Source organism: Poecile atricapillus, chromosome 22 (assembly GCF_030490865.1).
Source record: "Poecile atricapillus isolate bPoeAtr1 chromosome 22, bPoeAtr1.hap1, whole genome shotgun sequence".
Taxonomy (NCBI): Eukaryota; Metazoa; Chordata; class Aves; order Passeriformes; family Paridae; genus Poecile; species Poecile atricapillus.
The window spans coordinates 372,136-387,753 of NC_081270.1; the positions used below are offsets into that span (position 1 = coordinate 372,136).

Below are 15,618 nucleotides of genomic sequence, written 5' to 3' on the forward strand. Positions count from 1 at the left end.
CTTCTTACCTGGCTCTGGCCAGCTCTGATTTTGAGGATGATCCTTAAACTTTGTTCCAGTGGACTTTCTGTGCCCATTCAGTTTTTCCCAGGTTATACCATATGCCACAGAATACTCTGTCCAGGAGTTGGCTTGGTAAGGCTTTGTCCTCAGCTCACTTCCCTGCCTGTGTTCCACGAGAGTGGTTGAGATCCTGTAACCTGAAATGCCGTCAGCACACTTTCAGCAGCTGGCAGTGGGGAATAATGGATATTACCCCTTTGAAAAGAGCCGCAGTTCAGAGCACTCTTCCGTTTCCCAGTGGTAGCAGGAGAGTTCTGGAGCAGACGCACAGGAGCTGTGTGGCTGTAAAATCCCTTCTCTGCGCTTTGTTGCTGGATTGTTTTCTGTCAGTCAGGCCAGCAGCCAGTGCTCCTGAGGAATTCTCTGTTTTCTTTTCTAAGACTGAGAAGAATGCAGCCAGGGTCCCTCTTCAGCCACCCACAAGACAAACATCGCCATCCCAAATGCTCATCTGTGTCTGGACAAGAGGTCCTGTGTGGCACAGTCATCATGCCCCACTGCTGCAGAGAAATGTGGGGGGACACCCCTTGTCCCCTCACCATCCCCTGCCTGCCGCCACTACCAGCTGCTCTCCTGCAGATCAGATTGAGTACCTAAAGCACAATCTCCGTTTTTGGGATATTTTCTTGTGCTGCAGGGGTGCCCTTTCTTCACACGTGCATGCAGATTCCCAGTTATCTGGTCACACAAGCATCTGGGTGAGCTTTGCCAGTGCACTCTGTGTGTGCTGCTGGGCAGCACTGCCTCTGCCAGAGCCCCTGCTGACCTGCAGGAGCGCAGGTGCTCCAGGTATGCTTGGAACACCTTGTGCATTCACTGGTGTGTCTGTGTGACCTGTGAGATAAACCATCTGTACTAAGGTGTGAACATTCCCCCTTGCTTGTGAGAGGGAGATTTTGGTGCCGGTGAACAGGACCATCGCTCTGAGTGCTGACTGCACAGTTGCAGTGTATGTGATTGACTTCCTTGCAGATCCCTGCTGATTTCACAAGACATCCACCGAGCTTTAGCTTCACCTGGGCAAATGCAAAAGGTGGTGGTTTCCATGGCTCCACAGCCTCACTCGGGCGACACACCCTTTTTGTGTAAGCTGGCTCCCTGGAGTCGATTGTTTTTTGGCAAACAGCTTCATAAACTCCTCCAACAATTAAACTCAAAAGAAAAAAGGAACCAAACCAAACACAACAAAACCCATGCATTACGGAGTGAGACTGCAAACAGGCTGGAGCAATTCCCCCACCAGCTCTGTCCCCTCAAGCCTCCTGAGGCAGGCAGGGGAGCAGCTCTAGCTGCACTTGATGGACCTCATTTGGGAGGTGCCTGTGCTGCCCCAACTCACCAAGCTGCAGTGAGCTAACAAACATGAAGGAAAAGGTCATGTTATTCACTTTTATTTTTTCAAAGCTGCAAACATCCCTCTCTCTGGGAGGGGAGGCTGCACAGATGCCAGCTCAGATTAATTTAAATATTTACCAATCCCTTTTTTTTTTTTTAATTGTGTGTTTGTGTTCTGTTTGTGTCCCATAAAATACCTGGTGTTTTGGGCGTACCCCGTTTGCAGGGTGCATGAGATCACACTGAAAAAATGCAGTGAAAAACATTTTCATGCCACGACACATCAAATAGGATTTTGAATTAAGATGAAGATTTTTTTTCCCTCTCTTTTTATCTCTGAAGTTTGGGTGAAAGGGTCTTCTTTTTCTGTTTCTTTTTAAAATTCCTTTACTTAAGTGGGAAGAAAATATGTCATGGAAATCCTTTAAAAGTTACTTTTGCTTTATCTCACTGTGTCAAACATCAAAGGCAGCTGTTGGTGCTGGTCAGAGCCCCCATTAGTGTGTTTTTCTGTGCTGTTGGCTGGATGGTGGTGTGTTCCAGCAGGTAGGCAGGGAGCAGGGGAGAAATTCAGAGTCTGGAAGTCAGAGCCAGCTCTGAACTCCTGAGTGTTCAACAGTGGCTCAGCTCCTTTCCCTGCCTGTTGTTCCTGTCTGTCAGACTTGCTTTGGGGTGAGTGCTGTCTCTGCTGTTTGTACAAGCCTGGCACAGCAGTCTTGTCTCGTTCAGAGTGATGGGCTTCTGCTGTAACTTTCACAGGTGAGTTTCCCACTGAGCTTTTCAGGACAGTGACCCTTTGGTGGGTGTCCCAGCACCCCTAGGCACAAATGCTCGTGGGTTTGTGTGCCCCAAGGGCTGAGAATGGCCCAGGATCCAGTCTGGGCACAGGCATGTTGTCCTCTTTGGTATGGAATTTTCTATATGCTTTTGGCCACGGAGACTTAATGCTCCCTTGGGAGGGAAGTTTTCTTTGTGGATTCAAGCAATGAAAGCACTACTGGCGTTCACCCCACCTCCTTTTAATTGCTTTCCATGCCCATTGGGTCAGAATCTGATCCCATCTACATCTGGGAAAGTACAGAGCTGTTTGTGGAAAAATGGAGCATCTCCAAACAGAATAGTACCGCTGGGATCAAGATCCAGCCACCTTCTCTCTAGTGAACCAGGCTGAGCTAAAAAAGTACAAGTCTTCTGCAGGGGCTCTTGGGTTTACTGCACCTGTAAAGGTTCCCAGCTTGAGCCTCCCCACTATGAACAACAGGTCTGAAACCTCGGTCAGGAGAGACTTGGGGGCAAGGAAGCAGAGGTGGTGACACCCCTGAAGGCTCATGGACCACTCGGAAGTTGTCACACAAGCCAGGTGTCAGGGCTGGGACACTGGGCACAGCTATTTTGTTAAAAGCCTCAAGGCCGTCACTGGGGCAGGGCAGGATATTTGTATGTGTATTTCTGTGCAAGGGGGGATTTGCACTGCTGGAATGTGAATCCTCTATTCCTGCTCTGCTGTGAGGAGAGGAAAAAAGAAGGGGAAGAATCGGGGTGGATGTGCAGGGAGGGCAACAGTTGGATTGCCTGAGCCATTAGCCAGAGTTTAAAATTGGACCTGTTACTTTTGAGTAATCTGTGGCAGCGGAGGAGAGATGTTGTGTGAATGAGCGCACAGCTCTTGTGTCCTAGGAAGTGCCTCAGTGTCCTAGGAAAATGCCAGAGCACAGGGTGGCAAGGAGCAGTACTTACCCCACAGCTTCAACTCCACCGCTGCACTCTTTGATCACTTATTACTTTCCTATTCCTTCTGCTTCTTGCTGTAATTGTTACAAAATCTCTGTGCTTTGGGAGGGGTCCAGGACTCCAGGGCCCAATTGCAATTGCATCTGCCCTGATTCAAAAAGTGGGTCATGCTGCTTGGTCTGGGAAGAAGATACTCATCTTGCTTAGCATGATATTTATTAGGAGATAGAGAAGGGAATGCAACCACGCTACTGCCTAAAAAATTGCTCTGGGGGGATAGCAAAGGACTTGTGAGGGCAAAGCATGTAAAGTTCTTGCGCATGCAGTGGCTGCTGAAGCCTTGCCACGCTCCCTGTGCCTGTATTGCCTGCTTCCCTCACACAGAGACATGGTGAGGATGGCAGGACAACAGTGGAACTGGGGATGAGGAAGGGATTCGTAGCTGCTCACTCAGTAGCTGCCAGGCAGGGCTCTTTATGTTTCTTGGAGCAGAGACTGGTGAGAGCAGAGAGAGGGGAAACCAGTATCTAGTTTCTTCATAAAGACGTTCTGTGTCACAGTCAACCTAAACTGGTTGGGGTTTGCTGCTGGACAAATGACCAGCACCCTTTCCAAATAACTTGGCAAGGTATAACACAGTGCCCTATAAAGACAAGAACTCTCCTGCAAAAAGAAAGTAGAAAACCTTGATCCAAAGCCCAGAGTAATTTACTCTGTGCAGTATTTATCTCTCATTAAGCAACAGAGAGAAGGAAACTCATGACACAAAGCAGATGATGATGGGTCCAGCATTGCTGCATCAGGGTCTCACAGCAGGGACTGCCTGACTTGGGGCAGGCAGGGTGGAGGAGAGGTAGGAAAGCACAGCTGATCCTGCCAGGCTGGCTGGGCCTGTGCTGCTGCTTGCTGTGAAATCACCCTCAGGATTATCCAAAGGAAGAACTGGCAACTCGAGTAACTTGGAGGGCCGGATCCTCAACTCATTTAAATTGGCATGACTTCACTAAAGCCACCGAAACTGCACTGATTTTACACCAGGTGAGCATCTGGTGCAGAATCTGCTGAAAGAATTAGACAAAGCGGGCACGAAACAGAGGTTTGGTAGAGCCCACTTACAAGTCTGGGGACTCTTAGGCTGCCCTGAGTGGAGGGTGGGAGAGCAGATTGTTTCCAAATGTCTTGGACAGCTTGGAAGGGTTCTGAATTCTTGTGGCCATGGAGAATGCCAAAGCACTGCTCCCTCGGGAGGGAGGTGGACCCGCCTCTTTACCTGCGCTTTGGAGCACGTGTTATCAAGGATTGGCGAGTGTCACCCAGACAGTGTTTCCTGCTCATGGTGTTTCAGTGGCAGTGTGATGAGAGGAGTCAGAGACACTGACATCTGTTGACCTGGCCTGTCCTGGACCAGAACTTAGGCGCATTCTCATGGGTGCTTTAAACCTGTTGCGTCTTTTCCTGTACATTCAGCCTCACTTGTATCTCTTGCAGCATGTAATGCCGCTGACAAAGGCTGACCAGCAGCTCTGTCTTCAGCCTCACACCAGTGCCACCACAAGTTTTAACTTTTCCAAGACTGTGAGATGATGGGAGGAGAGTTCCTGCTTGAGCAAAGGACAGGAGCCAGTGTCCATGTCCCAGATCATTCTCTGTTGGGCAGTGCTAAGCACGTGCACGCAGAAATTGTTGGTTCCTGGTGTGGTAGTGCAATTGCTTTCCCAGCACTGCACCTTGTTCTTAGGTGGGGGTGTTACGGGATGTACACAAGAAGGTATGCTGTCACATGTTTTTAGAGGTTGTTTGCTGAAACACCGGGCTCTTGGGTCCTGTTGGGATGTACAGAATTCCCTCCACGCACTCACGTCCGGGGTGGATCTAGATAGAGTTCTAGCAACTCCCATTGAAGCAGCTCAGGGCCGGAAGTGAAGAAGGGATAAAATATCCAGCTGAAACTCCTGTAGGATGTAATTACCTGAGCTGGAAGCTGGCCAGGACAGCAGGCATTGTGCATCATCTGCTGGTGGTATCCGAAGCACCCAGAATTGCAGGAAAGGTGGTCAAGACCGAGGAGCGATGGTGAAAGGACAGGACCGCTCCCAGGAGCTGCCTCTGTGGGCATTCGGCATAAGAGCTTCTGAAATCACTTGGTATTTGTTTCCATGGCTGTTCTGTGCAAGTACCATTGTGTCTATAAAATGCTCTTGGGGAAGCTACAGCCCATGGATATATAGCCTTATCCTGACGCTCATTCAAATGCTCCTACTTTTCAATCTAAAAGAGGAAAAGACCTTGAACAAAAAACAAAAACAAAAAAGCTGCCCCAACAACAAAATAAACAAACAAATCAAAACCCACCAAAAAAAAAAAATCCCCACAAAAAACCCAAAGGAAATTGACTTCCCAAAAATTACACTAAGCTAACATTGGAGGCCTGGCACAAATCCACTGTAGCCAGGAAACTCAGAATTAACCAGTGCACTCCCAGGGCTGCTAGGAAGGGCTGTATTCCAGCAGGACAGGCTGAAGCTTTCAGACTTGGGAACCTGGGGATGAGAGTCCTTAATGTGTCTCTGAAGTGCAGCAGAAGGTGTTTTTGTGCACCTCCATGCATGCTAAATTCCCCCCCTGCCCCCCAACCCAGCATTAGATGCAGAGGCAGCTTTATTCTTTGGGGAGAGGGTTAACATCAGGCTTCCGATGCTCAGATGTAACAAGTGATACCAGCACCTGACTCGGGCTGCTTCCCCAGGACTTTTCCCCATGGGCTCTGTGTTGGTGGAGGAGGGATGGAGCAATGCAGTAGGGACCTGCAGAGGCTGCTGGCAATTTACACCCTAGCCCAGGTTGCAAGTGAGGACAAAGTTGACTCTTCATTCTCACTTGCACATGACACAGCAGCCCATAAATCAGTGTGACTGACAGCCTTAGTTCAGCTCAGGTAGAAGGGAAGGGAGGAGAGGCAGGTCAGGGCAGGGGGCAGCGCTGGGGCTGTGTGAGCAGCTGGCTCTGAGCGGGTCACGGGAAGAGCCTCCCAGCAGAAATTGCAGCTGGAGGGGCGAGTAAGAGGCAGCCTGAGCTGGCAGAGTGGGATGGAAGGAGACTGGCAAAATACTTGCTGTCTGCTGCTCGCCTTAGGCTGATGCTATCGCTGCTGAATGTTTGCGATGGCTCTTTTCACTCATCAGTTTTGGAAAAGCATGGAACAGGCTCCTGTACCTACAGCTGTGGAGGCTGGCACCGAGAGTGTGTCAAAGGGCCAGCCAAGCCTCTGCTGTCCCCAGCTGTCCTGGGTTGCCAACCTGCCTTTGCCACGAATTTTCACAGCTTTGGGGTGCTGCAGACAGCAGACCTCATGACAGAACATTGATAGTATCTCATTTCAGAGGCTGGGGGAGCTCGGGATGTGTTAAGGCTGAAAATATTTACAGGTTTTGAAGTTGAAACACAAACAGGAAAAGCCCTTTAAAAAGTGAGTGTAGTGGGTATTCAAAACAGGGATTGCCATGGAAACGCCACAATATTTGCTTAAATTGACACAAAGGTTGCTGGTTGCAGGGTTCTGACTTCTTTGGCTCCATTTTCTTTGGCCCGACACCTATCACAAGTTGATCTCAACAACCCTCTTTTGTTTTGCTTCTTTTATTTTTGTCTGATGGAAATTAAAAAAAAAAATCAACAACAGAACCCTCCAGTCTACAAATCACACCTCATAGAAGAGCCTGAAGCTTCTGAGCTTCTGACAAAGGTTGGAGCTAAGACATTTTATAATTTTGGAAGTAAGGTAAAAGTTCTTTTATTTTAATTTGTGCATTTGTTAATTTCCTTCAACACAGGAGTAGAAGAGAATTGTCTTAACTGTCATGGGAGAGCAGGGAGAAGGGTGAAACTTGCTGCAAAGGTAGCAGTATGCACCCAAGGAGCACAGGACTTTCGCAGTCCAGCTCTTAGACCTAAATTTGAGAGATTTAGCTATAGTTCCCAGTTCTGCCTCAAATTTGGCAAGTGAGCTTTGACAAGTCCCTTAATTACTGTGGACTTCACTAAACTGCAAATAATAATTCTCTTTTGTCTCATCTGTATGTATGTGTAACATTTTTGGGTATGAGGTCTGATGAGGGGGTAGACAAGGAGTTCTGTGCTGCTGGGTTGCCCCCAAAGGAGGGATGGCAGCGCAGGATCACATGGGCAGGAATTCTCAGCTGGCTGCAGGGGGGAGGTCTTTGCTATAAGTGGCCTAGTACTATAGGCTGCTTCTGCCACTGACTGACCTGCATTTTTTTCTGGGGAAGGTTGGAGTGTGTGGCCCACTGAATAGTCAACCTGGGTGGTTTGTACCTTGGCTTTTGAGTTGCTAGTACCACATTTGGCAGACAAGGAGATGGGGATGCAGTGTGTTCAGCAGGGTATGAAATGCATTGCCTTGCTGGCCTGTTGTGTGTGACCAAAGGCTCAGGTCTGTGGGTGGCTGCAGCATTTGAGGCTGGCGTCACTGCTTGTGCTCATGATTCACCTGAGCTTCAGTACTGCTCAGTAGGGAATATTCATTTCCTTTTGAAACTCTCCTCAGGGAAAAGAGACTTCACCAAGTGAAGGGAGGCCTTCTAATTCATACTGTCCTCACCTGAGACCACCTCCAAAACAAAGAACCTGACTTCTCTTCTGGCTTTGTACACTGGAATGGACCTTGAAGCCTGTGACTTCTCAATGCAAGGTACTAGTTTTGTTCTGTGATCAAACTGCTCTGTAGTAGGACTGGAGAGAGTGATTTTGGCTCTCCAGAGCCTTCATTCCAGATCCTAGGAAATCGCTAGCGTATGAAGTTTGAAGAAGCAGTGGGAAGTCGGTGGCTTAGGTGGTAAATGCATGGTGGGATGTTGGTTTGGCTTGGGCTGGCTTACAAGTAGGACTGGTTTACCCCTGCCTGGTTTATCACTGCCCACCTCTGTACACACACCCAGCTGACACAGTGGAGTGCTGGTTTGAGCAGCTCATTCTCTTCACCTCCTTCTTCCCAATCAGCTGCTGTGCAGTATTAACAGTTGGCTGAGCAGTGTGCACAGGAGTCCCCTGGGTAAGTATTGTGTGGGACAGTTTCTGATTGACTTGTTTCACAAAAGGAGTTTGAGGCTGTCTGTGATCGTGGTGGGTAACTCAGAGAGGTTGTGAGGGTGTGGGACTCTGTGTTTCTGAAAGCTGTTTTACTTTCTTCTCTGCTTGGCTGCTGTCACAGCTTCTCTGCAAAATAAAATATGACACAACAGGGGGATAATATATGTCTTCTCAATGGTTTGGGGATTTGGGAGTTACCTAGTGGCACTGTCATACTGCTGCAGGTAGAAGGGGCTGAGGATCCTCACTGTGTCTTCCCTTGCATGACATCACATGTGCTCTGCAGGGCAGAGGGGTATTGTCAGGGGCCCTCTCCATGCTGTGCTGACATCATCAAATGCTCATGATGCCTGAATGAAGATCAGCAACTGAAGTGCCTGAGGGGATTCTGTATCATCATGTTCCTCTATTTTTTGCTGCTGTGCCATAAATGATACCTGGGGCAAAGCAGTGTGTCCAAAGCTGTTGTGAGTCACAGGTGCAGCTGAGACCTGAACTGGAAGGTTCTAGGTGGAGAGACTGTATTGGCTCAGCAAGAGGGGAGATGAGAAAAGTCACAGGGCTCAGATGTTGGTCTGGAGCTCCAGCTGTCCCTGCTGACTAAATGAGGAATTTACTCATGTTCTGAGTGCCCTAGCCCTCCCTGAAAGAGCAACAGCCTCTTTGCTCTAGGGCTCAGCAGGTCTTAGTTCTTGCCATGTGCTCAGAGCCTACAGACCTGAGCGCTTTCACTAAGTCTGCCAGTAAAGAGTGTACTTCAGGATGGGATGGGGGTGAGCTGTGCCTTCCCACACCTTCCTAGTGCTGAAACACCTCCAGCATCTGGCATGCTTTATTTGGAAAACCTGGTTTTGAACTATTAATGTAGCGAACTCAGGCCTTTATCCCTGTATGAGCTGCTCTGGTGCTTGTGTCCCCTTTTAGAGCAATGCCTTCCCAGGCCTCCAGAGGCAAGACAGCCTCCCAGATAGGAGCTCTGCCTGAGGGAATAAGGTAAAGAAACATGAAGAGCCTAGATGGTTTATGAAATAAGAGACAAATTCTCAGGTTTGACTGCAGCAGGTGAATTTTCCACCAAACACCCTTATGTGCCTCTTTAGAGAGGTCAAACATTCAGGGGGAAAATCTCTGCTGAGGAAGCTGCCTAATAGGTTCTGGGTGATTTTTCCATCACAAGGAGCTTTTCCTGTGACCCCTGTCACAGGCTTCTGCTTGTGTAGCTCCTGATATTAAAAACCCCGTGTTGTCCATCTGACCTGGACCTGGGATGAGCAGAACCTCTGAGACAAGAAGGTAAGAGGAGGAGACTGATATGTCAGGAATTCTTTAAGTGCTGATCCTTGAGGTTCAGGTTCTTGCAAATCAGTTATCCTTTTCCATGTTTGTCTCCTGCCAGTACCTACTGGTACGGGTGCATTGCTGAGTGTCATTCAGGGGCTGCATTCTGAGGGACAGTAGCTCATTGGAGACAATATAAATACTTTCCTGGACTGCAGCTGTTTTCTGAGGTCTCCCTAGTTCTACAAACATCACTGCAGTGAAGGAGATGCATTTAGCCTTTCAGGCATGTGGCTTTGTGATCTCTCGTGCTCTGGACTAGAAATCCCTGTGTTCCAGTCTTCAGCCCTAGAGCGAGTTGTATGGCTTCTACTTTCAAAACAGGCTCAATTTATGTTGGGCTACAGAGGCTGTTTGCACATTCTCCATAGCCCATCCCTAGGCTGTGATTGCTTTTTCACTGTTTATAAGAACAAGCTGGCTGTTTAGTCCTAGAGCTATAAGGGTTGGAGGGAGTTTTCTTGTTTAGTTAATGAAGGTAGACTTTTATGCAGGGGGAAAAAAAGCTGGAAAAAGTGTAGGAAAGGGATTAGAAATATCTGCTCTGTCTATGTTTGAATTTGCAAGGTATTCCCCCCTGTTTAAATCCTAAAGTAAAGCTAAGTTTGGGGGTTAGCTTGGACTGGTGGCATTATTTTTGCTAGGATCCTTGGGATTACTGCATGGGCATGGCTGCAAAGGGAATGAGATGGGAACATTGCCTTCCACAGAAGTGCAGCTGGGCCTGCCCAGCCAGCCCTGACGGCTCAGATCCTGAGCTGGGCTGGGGAATATGACACAGCCTTGCAAAATCATTGTGGAAATTTACCCACCTGTGTGTGAAATCGACTTGCCTACCTTTGCCAGGAGGAGTTTAACTTGCCCATTAAAATACACATCTATTTATGTATTACATGTTCTGTGAGAGAAATTTTTCCCAGGCAGTTACAAAACTCAGTCTAGACTGTAAAGTGTGGCATCTGGTGGTAACATGGCATATACATATATCTGAATACAGTCTCTCTTGTATCACCCTGCTCAGGAGTTAATAGCACATATCTGGATTACAGTGAGGCCTTTCCATTTGCAGCACACAATCCTTGGATAAAGGCTTGGCCTGGTGCTGGTCTGAGTGGGGCTCTATCCTGCCTGCTTCCATCTAGGTACAGCCAGGCAGACATTTCCATGCTGCTTGTCCTGACCTGTGGCCCCGTAGTTCAGGTAGGCTGGAGGCCGCGGTTCCCGGGCAGAGCTCTTCCGGCAGGGCTGAGTGGAGGGGAGGGAAGATGTTAAAAGCCTGTCTGGGTAAGAACAGGGTTGTCACATCCATCTGCTCAGGCCCTGACGAGCAGCTGATCCATATTGTTAACATATTGCCTGCCATATGGGCTAGCTCAGCTCTCCAGGAACGCTTGGGAGACCTGACCTCTAGTGTGACAAGATGTGAGCATGAAGGACGGGTTGACAACAGCCCTTGGGTCTTGGAGTGTGAAACCATGTTTCAGCCACTTCCGCTGCCTTCCCCTGCACTTATTCCCGCGCTGCCTCTGCCTGCCTCACCCCCTCTCTTCTGTCTCGCTGAGGGTTTTTTCCCTCCCTCCTCTGTTTTCTGCATCCCTGGTCTGCGCTAGATCAATGACCTTCACTCATAACCAGACTGGACAGTTCTGACTCCCTCCCCCGGGCCTTCGATCAGATGTTTTTTTGGCGGCTGTGGAAAGCTGAATGGGGGGAAGTCAAAGGAGGGGAAAGAGGATCATGTGCTTGGCAGGCCTTATAGCTGTCCTTACCATATCTGGTCTGGGAATGGGACTGAAGACTGATCCACTAAGGTCCTTAGCACCTCCTGCTTACTTGGATAGCAGCGGATGCTCATATAACCTTTTGATGGAGGGTGAAGTCCACCGATGGGGTCTAAGGTCTCAAATGTTCAGGAAAGGGCTTTGATGCCAGAGTTCAAAGAGGAAGCACTTATAAAGCTATTGAGAGAAATGGAATGAGTAAGTTTCAAAGTAAAGGTAAGGGCAGCCCAAAGCCCTTCCAGAAGCTCTCCAGTGCCCAGCAGCTGGTGCTTTTGCACCTACTCATGAGGGAAAATGTTGTTCGAGGGGCAAAAGCTGAAGAGGTGTTCTGGCAGCGAGGAAGTCGGCTGAACAGGATCCCTCCCAGTGCCAAACGAGGCCTGACTACAGAGCCTCTGGTGCAGTTAGGTGCAAGCACATATGTGTGCATATGTGGAGCAGCTTAGCCCTAAAGAAGCCCAGGGCTTCAGTGGGGGCTGGCAGTTGCCTGGGTGACTGTCACACTGGAGACCAGCCTGGCCCAAAAATTCAGATGGATAAAGGGATGTTCAGTACTGGAGGAGACAGGAGTGGGCCAGGCCTTCATGGGTTCAGACCTTGCTTTCCCTGTCACCTTCAGTCATTCCTTTGAATTTGTGATGTCCTCAGTCTCCTGGAACTGCTGCTTATGAAGTTGGCTATCTCCTTCCTAAGGCTTCTGTCTTCACATTTGAAATTTATAGAGGTTAAATCCTAGTGCTAGGGAAGCAAGCACCAGTTTTACCATAAACTTCAGTGGCATTGGGAGTTCAGCCTTGGCTCCTCAGAAGGGGATTAGGATGTTTCCCAATATTTTTTTCCCATCAGCTCTTTCAGACCTGCAGGCATGACTCATTTGTCTTTTAGTGTCTCCAAGTAAGGGTTGCCTTTTTTTTACATGCCTGTCCTGTAAAAATCATTATCCTCCAAAAAGCTGAGATTTTGCCCTGCTCTTCATAAAGGTTTTTCGACCTTGTTCAGATGCTTTCGTTTCTCTCCTTCCCCACATACCTGCAATTGCACTGATCTTTAATAGTGTTTATTTGTAGAGAGGAACCCACTGAAATATTGCAAAATAAAACACAGTGATGAGTTGTGGTTTATTTACTCAAGCTTCACTGATGTAACAAACCTGATTTTATGTTAATAATGACTCAGAAGCAGAGTTGGGAGGAGAATCCAGATCTCCTGATTCCTTTAACCATCCAACAGTGTTTCTTCCTGTCCCTAGATCCAACAGCAGTTCTCTGAGCTGGGATACAGGTAGTAGTTCTGTGACGCCCTGATGAAACAGCTGGCTGAAAAAATAATAATAGCGCTTTGCGGGTTTGCAGGGTTCCATTAACATTTAGGAATACATTCAGCTCTGGTAGGGATTGCATATACACCATCCATCTGCCCATCAGGCAGCTCTTCAGCCAGCAGGGACGCTGACCTGCAGAGTTCCTCAAGGAAAACCAGTTGGAAAGCACTTGGAGCAATCAGTGCTAAGTATGCACATGAGTGTTCGAGGGAAATGCATGCTCAAAATGTAGATCATAGAAATCTGTAGATAAAACCAAAACATTTTAAAAATGAACAAATAGTGTAAAGTGAATGGTAGCTGTTCTCTGATGTCTTCTGCTGGGGGCTCATTCCAGGGCTGGTGCTCAGCCTATGGGCAGTGCTGGAGGTGAGGCTTATCTCACTACTTGAGCTGAATATGGAAAGGCTGTTTTAGCGTATTGCCTCTGACAAATTATGTGGTAATGCTGAGGCTCTTTTTTGTTATTACTGCAGTTATATATTAACTATTAAGAGCTACAGGTAAGCCATCTACTGATGTACCAAAGCTGCATTTCTTGTCAGCAGAACTATCCTGATTTTTGTCAGGGCAGCTTACAATTTGTCCCAGTGTCTTTCTTGAGATTCTTGCTGAGTTTGTCTAAGCTGTACGTTGATAGAACATACAAGAGAAAAGGGGAGAGGACAAACTACGGGGAGTTTGAAAGTAAAATGAACCAACAATATTGCTAGCCTTGTCCTTCCAGAAGTCAAAAGCTACTCCCCTCCTCCCTGCAATTATAAGACTTAATAATACCAAGGTTTCTATGGTTCAGCATGCACACAGATCACATTTCAGGTTGCTGTGCCCTGAAAGTGGGAGAACAGAGGGAGCAAAGGGAGGGATAGCACTGTACACACATGGTTTTACAGAACAAAAATCTTACATAACTTGCAAGATCTCAGACTTTAAGAAAAACATGAAGGTTTACAAGGTTGACAAGAGTTGTCACATAGGAGCAATTTCTACTTGATTACCATGTCCCTGAAGTATGCTGATCTAGAGAAAAACCTACTCAGGAACCTGGTTGCCATCCTTCCTTGCCAGGGCTAGTTACAACAGGAGCTGAAGCCAGTTATCCTGAAAGCCAGGAATGATTTTTTGGTAGACTTGTTTTACCTGGGGCTATCTGGCAGTGGAACAGTGCAGATCCTACCTGAGCTGGTCACACATGATATGGAGCAGAGGGAGTTTGTCCTCTCTACATCCATATTTGAGGAACTAGGAATTGGACATCCTTGATCCCTGATACAGGAATAAAGTGAGGAGAGCTGTTTGGCATCTTCTGCTGTAGCAGCACAGCCCAGGGCTCTGCCTTCCCCCCCCAGGAGGCTCCTTCCTTTGCCCATAACACTTCTGTATCCCTGGCTTTCCCAGCCCAGAGAGAGCTGCTGGACCATGAGGGGTCACCTGTCCCTGGCTTCCTAGTGCTCCTAACCTGTGGGAGACTAGCTGGGGGAAAAGAACAGGTATCCTTCCTTAGAACTGAATATCCAGGCAGAGCCTGAACAAGGAACAGGGACCATTTCACATGCATTTGGAGAGCACTGAGCTCTCAGGCTTTTGGTCCAAATTTTGAAAACCCACACAGTGTTCCTCTAGCAGAGTCGCCTCTCCTTTCTCAGCTGCAGAGAAAGGTGAAGGTGCTTCCCAGGACCCCACCAAGTCACCACCAACTTCTGTCCTTGCTCTTTGAGCCCTGCCACACTGGCTGTCCTCCTATTATCCTCTTCTGCCTGCTTCTTCCTCATTCCCCTGTGCCACTTTTTATGGGCTCACCAGAAAGGAGGGGTGATTTTTCTTCCCCTTGTTTGCTTCACACCATTACTCCCATCTGTTCATCCAGGCTCTTAGTTCCTTTGTTTTTCAGAGTCATGTGGATTTGGGTGCAATTTACACCTGTCTGGGATGCTCTTCTGGACAGTGCTGGTGTGGGAAGGAGGTCTGGTTCACAGGCCAGCACCAGGGGTAGGGGAAATGTGCATCTTCAAATTAATCAAAATTTTCTCCTCCAGAAATGCTAATGGGGGAAAAGCAATTAAAGCAGCCTGTTTTTTATTAAGTAATCTGTGTTAAGAGCTTGTAATGAAGTTTAGTGCCGTTGTGACTCAATATTTCAGCTTCATCGGTTTGAGTCAAAACAATCCAAAGTGGGAAGGGAGCAAGGAGGTGAGCTGCTCCCCAGCATCTGTAGTGCTGACTCTTGTTTCAGCTCGTTCTTGCAGATTTCCAGTGTAATGCATAGGAGACCACTCACTTTTTATCCTGCCCAGGATGAGAAAGGGAGCTTTAAAAACTGCCACACAAACTGGACAGCTTATTGTTTAAAATACCTATTCTCAACATGAGGATGGCTGTGGCCCCTTGGAACAGACTTTGCCTCATTTTTTGGGGTAGTACAAACACCAGGTTTTCCCTAGGGAGCAGCAAGAGGACAAGGGACAGCAGAAGCGAGGCGACACTGAGCAGCAGTGAGACGCCCCCAGCTGAGTGCTGCATGCCCCTGAACAGGTTCATAAACCTTGTCTGGAAAAGTTTTAGCTGCCACAGGGCGAGGATGGGGACGATACCTGCCATTCCTGTCCTCTGCACCTCCAGGCCTGTGTTTGCTCTACTCTGAACAGCACAGCCCTGTTACCAGGGTGACAAACTGCTGGGGGCTGTGAGCAGCTGTGGATGCAGCCCATCTCCTTCTCCTCTTCTTCCCCCCACTCCCAGAGAAGGTAAAAGAAAAAAAGGGACAAAGTCCCTTTAAAGAACTACATGCCAAGCCTCTGCTGTCCTGTTTTATCTGAAGTCCAACCGCATGTTGTTCCAGGGCCGATCCGCTTTAGCTAATTAATAATCTGACAGGAGCCACCCAAGGGATTAGCTGCTGAGACGAGCTAGACCAAGCCCCCAGCAAATGAGCCCCACACTCCT

At 48.2% G+C, this 15,618-nt stretch overlaps 1 protein-coding gene across 12 annotated transcripts in view; it reads left to right on the forward strand.

Annotated features, from left to right (window-relative positions):
- CASZ1 (castor zinc finger 1) overlaps positions 1-15,618 on the forward strand; it is a 203,611-nt gene that overhangs the window by 27,321 nt on the left and 160,672 nt on the right. For 5 of the 12 annotated variants that reach the window (XM_058854850.1, XM_058854859.1, XM_058854853.1 and 2 more), the window contains exon 2: positions 7,694-7,837. The exons of the other annotated variants lie outside the window; for them this stretch is intronic. In XM_058854850.1, coding sequence (XP_058710833.1) covers positions 7,804-7,837 — 34 coding nt within the window. In that variant the 5' untranslated portion in view covers positions 7,694-7,803. The remainder of the gene's footprint in view (positions 1-7,693; positions 7,838-15,618) is intronic. 12 annotated transcript variants of the gene reach the window in all.